This window comes from Perca fluviatilis, chromosome 20, assembly GCF_010015445.1.
Source record: "Perca fluviatilis chromosome 20, GENO_Pfluv_1.0, whole genome shotgun sequence".
NCBI classification, from domain to species: domain Eukaryota; kingdom Metazoa; phylum Chordata; class Actinopteri; order Perciformes; family Percidae; genus Perca; species Perca fluviatilis.
The window spans coordinates 19,039,552-19,052,062 of NC_053131.1; the positions used below are offsets into that span (position 1 = coordinate 19,039,552).

General features: G+C 40.1%; 1 protein-coding gene across 1 annotated transcript in view; it reads right to left on the reverse strand.

The window, feature by feature from the left end:
- The window catches only part of mboat2a (membrane bound O-acyltransferase domain containing 2a), a 47,242-nt gene extending 35,233 nt beyond the window's left edge, over window positions 1–12,009 (reverse strand). Inside the window, exon 1 of the mRNA XM_039786569.1 lies at window positions 11,573–12,009. Coding sequence (XP_039642503.1) covers window positions 11,573–11,794 — 222 coding nt within the window. The 5' untranslated portion in view covers window positions 11,795–12,009. The remainder of the gene's footprint in view (window positions 1–11,572) is intronic.
- Window positions 12,010–12,511: the final 502 nt, after the last annotated feature.

Sequence of the window (12,511 nt, forward strand, 5' to 3'; positions counted from 1 at the left end):
CCATCGACAATGCCCGAGTAGTGTAGTTATTTTACAGGCTGCAATTGAGCATTAAATATTCGAATATTATTTAAATATAAAAAAAAAAAAATGGTATTATAGAGGAAGATTGACAGCTCTACTGTGGAGGAAGGTCTGGCAATGCGAGACGACCCATCTACATCTACCTCTTTCTCACACACAAACACACTGTTCACACATACACAGTTATATTCGTATGAGTACATTCACATACAATGTGGTGGATGAAATAGTAAATATTTATCATTCTTTTGTGGTTACACCACTTGACAGTTTTAGGTCCATTTGAGCCTACCTTTTGTAAAAAAAATTAAAATGGTGCAAATCCTATTTCAAATGAGATAAAATGAACAATAACACAAATTATACATTTGAACAAAACTCAAAGATTTTTCATCTTGACAACCCTTATTCATCATTGACCCGTTTACGCAGATGCAGCCAATGATTTACTGGAATCACAAATATGTGGTATGGTGTTGATGCTAGAAATAATGAGAAAAGTGCCAAACAGATAGCAACAAAAAAGGAAGCACTCATTGATGCAGAAACACACACACGTGGAGTGTTAAAGCCTGCAGTGTGGCACTCTCCTCTCTGAGCTGATCCACAGATCCCAGTCAGGTTCTACGGTCAGACTGGCTATTAAAAGCTAAACAATCAGCCATTACCCGGGCCAGAACCGGTGTCTACTTTCTTAAAACATGTGAACCTCACTCAAGCAGCAAGCAAAGATTACAGGGCTGCTTTTGGTCAGAGACACCATCTGTGCTCTGAGCAGTCATCCTGGTGCCCAATAGGAAAGTGTAACGATGAAATATATAAAATATATTTTATATAAATATAAGTTATCACAGCTGGATGCATTTACACAGTGATGAGTGACCTTGGCTTGATCCACTCAGGCATTTGTACAAAACAGTAGGTTACAATGTCAGTGAAAAAACAAATGCAGAGCAACAGAAGGGAAGAAAAAAAATCTTGTATGCATAATTAGCCAATGCTCTAGAAAAGGTCCTGTGTGGGCCATGCAGACTTGGGGTGACAACCATGAAAATGATACGGTTGCGGTTTTCTTGGCTAGTGTAAAAGAGGGTCACTGGATACTCACGGCACCCAGGTCTTATGTATACTTTATGTTCACTATGTAACAAATAAGCAGATAACCAAAAAATGTACATGGGGCCAAAGACGGGTGAAGACATCACCAGGTGGCCATGTCTCATACCCTGCAAATACTTTCCTGCTGTTATTAATCAGTAATACAAACAGCTGAACAAGTTGTGTCCCTTCTGCAAAGTGCAACATGTCATTATTGTGGCGGATTGATTTCTCCATGTTGAACATTGGTACTGGGTGGTCTAAAAAGAAGCTGTTGCTTTTTATGTGAGGGACTACAAATCTGACATTTAATATGTATATCTCAACAAGATGTTACATCTACATTTGACCAGAAAAACAAACCAAAAATGTTAGGCTAGAAATGCAAGATACTTTATAACTATCAATTTAGAAAAAGAGTTATATGGTGGACTTTCTTGCTGTGATGATAGGTACAGTAGCAGCGGATGTGCGAGAGGTGAATGCAGCTAAAAGGCAGTGAGTCAGAGTGTTCTTCACCAAGGGCAAAATTACTGAGGCTAGCCAGGACTCTGCCAGCAACATCTGAGACAGCCTTTAACCACACTTTAACTACTATCATGTTGTTTGGACATGGCATGGGGCTTCGGCTGAGGCTCCTCAACATGACACATATAAAGACAGTGGTCCAATTATCAGGCTTTGAAACTGTTCAGCCTCAAATAATAAAATAGAACAATTTTCTGTAATCTCAAAAACATCGTCAAACATCGTAGATAAGGGATTGGTGGAATAATGGTATGGTGAAGAATGTACCCTGGGGGTTGGACGCACGAACCGAACTCCCAACAAAAATATAAAGCATCATTAATGAATACTGAGCCTCTTTGAGAACTATTGTAGTCCATTCATTTAAATCCTCAAGAGTAGTCTTTTTTTGCCCAGTAAAGCAGACCATTACAAGCTCAAACAACTGCCTGTTTGTGACGATTAGTGAAAACTTACAAGTCACGGACGCAAAAAGACACATAGTAAGACAAATAGTACAATATCTGAAGCCCAAGTCCTCAACAATATAAACATGCCATATCCCACTGGAATCACTACTTCTGCCCTATTCCAACTGAAGGTCGGTTTTATGTGTGTTACAAAAGGTGTTTATCTGCTCATTAGCTCAGGTAGGATGAGTGAATTAATGACTTTGGAAATGGCATTGATTTCAGAGAATAAACTCCCAGCCTTGGCAACCACTACCTAGATGAAAAAATATAGCAGTCAGTTGCTATGATACAGCACCGAATATGCAGTAAGTCCTCAATGGTGCGCTAAGAGTGAGGAGACAACCTTTAAGCAGCTGATCTGTACAAATGACTTTGCACTCTGGCAAGAATCTGTAGTCAAGTACTCAGTTTGTAAGTGTTGATCTACAGTGGAGCATGCAGACTTTATATGTAATTCACAGCAAAAATCCGCTCAAAATCCAGTACTCAAAACTTCACAATAATGCTCAAGTATCAGAACTGAACACAGCACAAAAAGCAAGTTTTTCTGTAATGTTACAAAAGACTGTAAATGTTACATAAGCATGTTAAGCAAATGACATTTGCTGGCTGGGTGAATGTTCTGCAGTTGTTCTACAATGGCACTGTTCAGATACGTCACTACTGACAGCATTAACTTCCCTTAACGGCCAATGGAAGAGGTTTCATCTGAAGCCGTGTCCCATTTTATGAGTGTGATTTACAGCCCAAAAAAAAGAAGGAGTTAACGACATGGGGTAGCACACTAAAACATGCCGTTTGGTTTAGGTACACATGCTTGATCCAAATCATTTACAGTACGTTTTTTATCCCTCTCGCTATTTCACACCTCACAAGAGAGAACGAGTGCAACACCAATACTGAAACAACAACCGATACTGAAAGTCAGTCTTTACTTTATTGCGGTCACTTTCTATTAAAAGTAGCAGAAGATATAACTCAGAAACACAGAAGTAGCAGGCACACACACATATTGAGCCTATGGCCCACTGATGAAAGCATTGCGATATTTATATTTTCAGTATTGCATTTCTTTGTCTTATGTAAACCACCATGAATTTCAGTTTGAAAGGTACTATACAAGTAAACTTGCCTTGCATTTTTGATCATCTAGCCTAAATGTTACTGATTGTGTTTCGTTTAGACTATAGAGAGAATTTATGTAAAACGTTAAATTGAGTGGTGTACCACTTAAAGCACGGATTATATAGCCATTTGTGGCACAGGTGACCAGATTCAAGGGAATCAATGGCATAAAGCCCTGAGGAGTAAACATCGTGAATCAATTCAGCATTTAGTGGCCTGACTTTTCAGATAACAGTGCAATTTGTGGTTAGTGATTGATCAATACTCAGCTTGACCATTTATTGGAGCGTAGAGCCACTGAAAAGTAAGGTGACAAAGGTTTGGTGAATGTGTTATAGTCTATCTGTTCCTGTGAAGGACAATGAGCTGAACGCCCTTACTAACTTACCTCAATGGAATTACTAGTGACAGGGCAAAGTCCGACTGATAAATATTCATGTCCTCTCATTTATAGTGGATGCATCTCCTTGATCCCATTGGACTCCTGGCTAACCAGTGAATAACCCAGAAAGTAGCAGATGTTTTACATAAGAGTTTTGTAAAAAAAAAAAATAAATAATAATATTCTATATAAAAATAATTATAGGCCTAGACACTAGACATAGACACTGGTGGCCTGGCCGGGAATTGAGCATAATAGCTACCAACATTTCAGACTGTAAAATGCCTAACAACTATCAAAGAAAGAATATGAACTGTGATGGCCCTATCATACCCAAAGGCAAATCTTCAACACTGGGCTTGCTTGTTAGCATTCATCTACAAGATCAGATCTGTCTAGTTGCTTGGCCTGTAATTTGAAGCTGTAATATTCTCTGTACCAACCAACCATGCGCTGTGACCAGAAACCAAATCCATAACACGACAGCATTACCAACGGAACTAATAAGTTAGTAAGCTGAGTCATGTGGACATCCACTTTCGAGGCAATACAGAGCACTTCAGAGTGAAGAGGAATGACAGATGCCCCTGCCTATCTTTACTTTAAGAAAGCCCCGCCTATGTGTTTTGTTCGATCACAAGGGACAATGCACTGCAGAAGATACAGAAACGAATACTTTTTCCCCCCATAACATAACACAGGCCTCATTTAACATTTTATTGATTCTTTTAGTATAACGGCAAGAAAATGGTGAATACCATAGAAATAAAATGCAGTTACCTTTCATGGGTGATGTAGTTTTTTTGTATGCTAACAAATTAATAGCTGTATAACTTTGTTAAAATCAAGAAGGCTTCAATTTTGGATAGCAAGTGGATGCTGAATATGGAAAATAAACCTAAAGAATATGCTTAATTTTTCCAGAAAGCCCAATGAAAGAAATGCTGAATGGGAGATTGCATTGAGTTACAGAAGCTTAGTATTACAAAGAATGTGATGTCAGGGCTTCAGCTCTCTATGAAGTAACAACATTATGAATACTACAGTATCCACTGGTCACTGGAGCAAACATATCTACTCTAATATTATGGAATGAACCATAATCAGCCAATACAGAATATTTATCTTTATATCCAAGATAAATTATTACACAATGCTATTTGTGCTGGATAAACATGTGGATTGGCCTTCTTATAGATATCACTGACTCTTCTTCTATGATCAATTCTTCTCTTTCCCTGGATTAAATGTCACACACAGACAAGCCTAATTAAACACATAATCATAAAGCCTAAGCCACCTTCATGAAGATCTGCATTGTGTGTAAACCACTACTGTGTAGCCTGTTGTCAACCACCCAGTAATGTTAACAACATAGCCACATATTTCCATATTTCCCAGGAGAAATCACACACGCTTGTGTTGATTGTGTACCATAATAATAATAATAATGGCAGGAGCCAGCACGTTTTATTAGAGAGAGCCGAGGGGAAAGAAATCAATTGAAGGCATAAGATTTCCCAGAGAGAGCCAATTAAAGCCAAAGGGGACCAGAGGGCTTAAAATTAAGACCAGCGGTCCCGAGCCAGGGGCTTTGGGGACTCATTCAGCAGCAGGGTACCTCAGAGGGAAGCCAAAATGGGATTCTTTAGGTAAAGCTCCCCAAAACCTTATCACTTCAAATCCACTTATTGAAGGAAACTATTAACAGCGCTAATGAGATACGTACTCTGACTGTTTTACAAAGATCCAGAGATATCAGCATCCTGATTTTTACAGTAACAGCCAGTCACCACTACATCTTTTCACTACTTATTTCAAACTTCAGTTAAACTCATTTTAACCTATCCATTCGGTATGTTACAGCGTTAGACGCATAGATATGAAACATCTTATATCTATGGTTAGACGTGTGTCTCTGATAGCAGGGAATTGTCAGTGGATAAAAGAAAAGCTGGGGGGTCAAACCCTTAGCACTGTGTGGGCTCAGAGGCCTGCAGTACAATAGCCTGGCAGAAAATGCAACAGCAACAACAAAAGGGGGCTTGTTATCGTGATAAAATACATGGCCGTTGACTGTGACAAACTGCAATCCAATATGTCACATAAACAGAAGACCGATTGTACAGCTGGGCAGCGAGCCTTTTGTGACCACAGGACACACACAGCAGCAGCACCGCCTGTACAATGCGAGCTAGTGCCAATAAGACTGCATCTTTGGATCAGACATTGTTGGTACAATGAAATGATGTATGAGCTACAACACCAGCATGCCGACTGCATATTCCTCAATAGAAACATTAAAGTTCTGCTGTTCTGAGATAAAATAGCGAAGCTGAAATTGATATTTTCTTTTGTTTTGTCATTTAATAGTGCAACACAAGAGAGAACAATGTGCCAGCCACTGGACATCATTTCTCAGTGAGGTAGAAACGTATATGTCAGGTATAGCCAGTTTACAGTACCACCACACTCTTGTCAACAATAATCAGGATGTTTTTAAGGTCATTGCTGACACTACAAACATCACATCATCCAAAATACTAAATATTTACCATTTATAATTATTATGTCAAAAGAAGTAACCCTGAGAACAAAGAAACCTGACTTTTTAAGGTTAAACCACATCATTAATGTCAGCTTATGAGGTGTAGATTGTCTAGCAAAGACAACACAGTGCAGGTGGAAATTTCCACACTGCCATGCTCCAACGAGACATCCTGTAGTGCTGTCAACCTGCTGGATGCAAGCTTCCATGAAGTCAAACCACCTTTACCTAGAGCATTCAATACATCAAACAAAAGATACAGTATACCATCTCAACGGACAATTTGGAAGGGCATGTATCAATCACTCAAAGACAATGAAGAGCTGCGCAAACAAACAACAAGTTGTTAAGGTTCATTGTATATGTGCCAGTGGAGGGATTCATCAGCAGCCCAGCGGCTGCATATTGAAACAGCTGCAGCTGTGGCAGGACTTCTCAGCTGATGCTACAACCTAATGAGATACAAAAGTCACTTCTCGGAGGAAGTAAACATTTTAAGATCAATCAATATTAAATAAATAGCTAAATGCCGATGTTTCACTTGGATACTAAACTTTCGGAACCTTTTGAATAATTAAATAAAAGTACCCAGGTTTCTGGCATGGACTCTTACATTTCAGAGGGACTGCTTGAGTCATGTAATAGGACAATTTAACACTTGATAACTGCAAGACATGAGGCTGTATGAGTCAACTGGTTATCAAATAAAACTCAATATTATTCTTTAAGATGTCTGGCCTGTTGGCTGCACTATTGGGGGGGCGGGGGACAAAAATGGACCTAAAGGCAATCCTTGCAGCACAGCACAAATTATGTCAGCATGAAAAGAATACCAGTGTGATATTAACATGCATCATCCACACTGACAGCAAAAGTTCCACCCAATTGGACCTGATTAAGTCACAAGGCCAGCTCTAGTCCTAAAGGGATTGAGATAAAAAAAAAAAACAGTACAGTAAGTCTTTGCGTGCCATGTGGTGATCTTAAATATAACTAAACTTATCTTTTGCGAGTCCAGTGGACATATACAGTTCTACAGCAGTAGCCAAACAAGTGGATGTTTAAACTAAAGGGTGGGAGGGAGGCCAGATGAGATACAGCAACATGTCAAGGATTTTCTTGATGAACACTGTCAGGTCAATGTCTTCAAGGCTATGAGCAGCACTTCATACTGTGTATGGCCTTCACTCCACAAGGTTTATGACGAGCAGAACAACAGCTCAATACAACCAAATCTGGGTTAGACACAGTTCGGGATCAAGATATACGTAATTTGAGCCTATAAATCACATTTTTCATACCAGAACCCCTAAACCAGTCTGGGTGCACAAAAATGCAGGATGACTTAGTCAAAGTAGTAACAGCATGTTACTGAGAGGGGACAGGCTGTGTATGTTATAGAAAGAGAAAGAAAGGGAGATAAGAAGAGAGAAGGAGAAGCACAGTGTCAGTTCAGATTTCACATCTCCCATTATAGCTCTGAGTCTGACACAGGCCAATGCCCAGGCCTGTCTCTCCCATGGGATACATACAGTACTAACAACATACAGTGAGCTGCCACACTACAGCAGCTTCATAAAAATGAGTGTCAATGTCCGTGGCACACACAGATCATACTGTATCCGATTGGCTGTATTGATTTTTTGTGGTGTTGACAGCGGCCCTGGCACAGTAGGGCACCCAGTTGGCCGGAGGCTAACAAACCACACTTTCGCAAGGATGACACCTGTCCAACAAAGCAGTCTGACTCGTGATTATTTGTCACATTTGTACAATGCCACTCAGCCAAGATTTATTTAAAATAGAGAAACAACTAAGCATAGCCAAGAATAAATCAATATGAATGTTTCAATAAACAAATACATGACACAGTGGGTGACTTTTCATTTCCTGAATGGCAATTGCTTGACTTCCTCGGACTACAACGCTATGGCACTAAAGTAAAGGGCATGGAAACTGTCTAGACATAAAATAAGCTTAAGAACGTGCAAAAACTATTGGCCGTTTTATGGTTCTGCGCAGGCTCCACGCAGAGCTTTCGCCGTAGCCAACGTAAGTGGCCTGATGTTTATACTTGTGCGCTGGTGTGTGTGTCAAGCCGGCATGTGTGTGTGTGTGTGGGGAGTGTGTTATAGAGCGAGGGAGAAGTGAGAGAGTGACGGCAATTAGCTTCGGAATGAGTACCGACTCTAGAGTCATAGTGAGAGAAACAAAGTGTCTCCCCTGTGTTTTCTGACCACGGTGGGAAATCTCAACATGGCATCATGACTTTGCGTAAACATACACGCCACTTTCCTAAAGCCAAATGGCGCGTTATCTGTACGCATTTTGAGCTATCCACGTGTATGTCTACGCTGTATACAGCGGATGTAAACATACACGCGTCTTATCGCGAGAACGTGCCGTCCTAAAAAACAAAACAAAAAGGTTGGGTTTAGGAAAAGAACATTGGGAAAGGTTTTAGTAACACAAAAAAAAACACGACGGTGACCAACGTCACACGCTTCGGAAAACAATAAATGGTTGGGTTTAGGAAAGAAACATTGAGGAAGGCTTAAAAAAAAACAATTAACAAAAAAAAGAAGAAAAACAGTTGAAAAACACCACACACGGGACGCGATCCCGGCTCTCTGAAAGTCCTGCGTTTTACCCATCCGCGGACTTACGTCCTTTCATACTACTCGCTATGGCGAAAATTCACACGTAATGTAGGTCAAATGGAGGCCAAACGGCGTTGATAAACACGCTAAAAAGCGATTATGCGTCTTGATAACACGCAAAAACGGCATACTAATTGGCGTGTCATACATACGCCACTTTATGAGATCAGTCTGGAAATCTGTAGCAGGAAAAGTTAACCGCCTCCTTGATTTCATGTTGTTTATGGAGAACGAGAACCAGGAAATGAGTCGGGGGAAATGCAACACTACCCAGCCACGGCCGAGCGACGTGCGTCGCTGCGACGTGCGTCGCTGCGACGTGTAGTTACATTTTTCGAGAGGTGAACGGCGTAGACGCAGAGGGGTTTGCGGGGGTACGCGGTCGATTCGACGCAGAAGCATAAAAAGGCCTTTAGAAAGTGGCATGCTCTGTAGATGCAGCAGCTTAATCAAAACACAAGTTTGTTCTCACATAAACTTTGGCTATGTGTCCTTTTAGAGAGTGCTTTTAATAAGTTTTTTTTTTTCCAAACTGTTACAAATGACATTATAATAATGAGTGTAATACTTATTTATTGTAAGTATTTATTGTAATAACAAATTACAACAAAGTAGAGGACACTGTGGGGTTCCATTAATGTATACTCATTGTTCGACTTATTAGAGGCACAGTAACGAAGGCACTTGAACTCTTTCTGAGTTTATGATGCAGACAGATCACTTTAAAAAGGTGAATCCTCTCTCAGCAATATTCCTCACACGGGCTGGAGAGAGTCATAATCAAACATTCCAGTCTGCACAAGCAGGTAGTATGGAAAATGAAAGATGGTTGCATACGTTTGCTGTTTGATCCACAACAAGACAAGTAGTTAAGAGGTTAGTCACAGTGTGTACATTGTGAGCTGATAAAGAGACCACGTTTACATGAGCACACAGTTCATTGGCAAATTAACACGATTTTGAACATTACATTTAAAATCATTCTATCCAAAAGCGGTGGTCACACTTTTTCAAATGATTTCAAATATGCAAACTTTTACTATCACAGAGTTGAGAATACAAATATAAATATGTACAGCAAGGCTTTGCGGAGTTCCAGTGCGAAGAGAAGAGTGAGTCATGAGGCTTGCATCTAAGAGTGCTTGGCAGGAGCAGGAAAGAGACTCATCTGTATGTGACCTCATGCTGATAAGGAAAGCGTAACATAAATAAGGGATTCTGCCGCTAATGACACAGGGTAAAACATTGCCAGCATAAGAAGAATCAAAAAGAAGTTCATTTGTGAGGAAAAATCTATTCTTGCTCTATACAAGAAAGGGTTACTCATACTGATGGGTAGTGGATTCTTGGTGTTCACATTGACTATACTGGGAAACATAAATTGAGTTTCATTCCAGAAAATATACTTTTAGTGCATGAGAACACCGCCTGATGTTCTTACAATAAAAACAATATTTGCTACTATGTGGCTAACACATTTTAGGTATCAGATCATTTAGAGGGACATTTTAGAATTCACCATATTAAAACAATGAAAATTATAATAACTGGAGGACACCACTGTAGTTAATATGGGATATCTTTAAATTAAACAAGCCAAAGAGGCACTTAAAATTTGTGTTGTTGTTTTTATGTATCCACAGAAGCCTGTCTAGACAAACCCTGACTGTACGCTTCCACACACCACCACAGCCTCTTGTGATCTTTGGAATCATTGCTATGGAAATGTACTTTGCATTTGCATGTGCGATTGTGTAGGTGTGGTGCCTGTGAATGTGAAAACGAAATTGTATTTGCAATGCAAACATTTTGCAATGAATTCCACTTCAGAAAATTATCGCTAGCTAATTATAATTCCAGGCTAATCTCACCTACAGTGGTAACTCAACCCATTTCATCGCTGCCTCAAAATGTGAAAAGACAGAGACAGAGAAGGTGTGGTGCTCGCTGTCATTACAGATGAGCAATGGTGACCAGCAAAGTAATCTGTAACCATGAACCACATGTTTATCTTTTGACCTGGTTTAGGTTTGCAAATGTAAACCTACATGAGCTGTAATTCCTACAGGATTGGACTTCTAAAACATAGGCTTTGCCTGAAAACAACATATAAACTGCATGGCTTTCTCCAAATAGTGCTTCAGGTGCCTTTGAACTGAATAGTGTCATGCCAACTCCAACATCTGATTTCATCACCAACTAACGTTACAGGTTCCTAACATTTTCATTCTTTGGAAACCATTTTACATAAAGTAGAGTTTGTTGTCCGTTTCTTAGCAATGCGAAAACTGTTACAATATAGCAGATGGGTCATTGCGGCCTACACACTATTATGGCTAACGTTAATTTGGGTGAAATTTAACTAGTTAATCCAGATTAGATTAAGTGATCCAATGAAAGGCAGATCAAAGCCTCTCCGAGGGTCTTCAGACCACAGTTTAGGAACCACTGGATTAGGTTTTTGGGCATCGATGGGAAAAGACAAAAGGGATTAGCTGTAGTGTAGCTTTTGGAAGGGGGCTAGCTGATGATAGTGAAACAAATCATTGATTTTGTGCACTCGTTTTCATAAATCCGCAATGTAACGATAAGACGTTAAAGGCTAAGATAACGTTTGGGAAGAACAGCGCTGCGCATTATCAGTCTCTGCTGTTATATGCACTTGTGCTAGCTAACTACGATGAATGTGCTGTGTAAAATGTATTATCAAGTCAGGCGGTTCGTGTATTGATATTTTCTCCATCCTAAAACATACCTGGTCAACAGGGAGATTGATAATTTCGCTGATTGGCTGCAAAAGAGTAGATCCAGTGCATGATGCTGTCGTTTGCGTAGCCATGCTTGGTCGGTGTCCGCAAATCCTTTCTTTCTCCTTCCTCCTGTTCCTTTCGCTCCCCTCGGCTGCTGCGATGATAAATACACTGCTGCTGCTGCTGTTGTTGCGACGGGCTGCTCGGTTGTCATACACAGCGCACATCCAACAAAGAGTACAAAATCACGACAAGATTTTCACTGCTCGACCACTTTCTCTTCGGTCTAACGTTCGTCAGGAGCAAAATACGTCGTATTGTTAAATAGGAGTCGGCGAGAGTGGCGTTTTTTTTTTGTTTAGTTTTTTCGCTGTAGCACATATATTTGTTTTGAATTAGCGTAATCGGTGACGTTTTAGGTAGCAGCCTACTCTACTGACAACAACATGTTAACATATACTCAATTTCTCGTTTTAAAGCGTTCCTGTTTGAGCATTTGTAGTATGTCTTGTGTCAAAAAGCAATATTTGCGCCGGTTTTTACATGAAAAAAGAAATCATGCCTTTTGCTAGCTACCCTTTTTGGTGCCTACTCATCCAGTTTTTAAAATATTTGTACGCTACCCACGACTGGACCATGGTTACTATGATAGTAGCGTAAGACATGAACTATCTTAATAGCAGAGTCTCTTTGACAACAATAGAAATGGCGATAATGTGGGTGGAGAGATGGCGGCCCAACCCTCCGTTATTATAACCATATATTTTGACCTATTGTGTGGAGACAGGGAATCCATCAGCCAATACCACTTTGTAAATGAAAGAAGGGTCTTGATTTACAGTCCTCAAGGCAAATTGAAACTGAATAATGGTGACTGTCGTCACTCCCCACCCTTTGCCCCACCCCTTTCACATTCGCATTCCACACATGAAGGACAAAAGTGT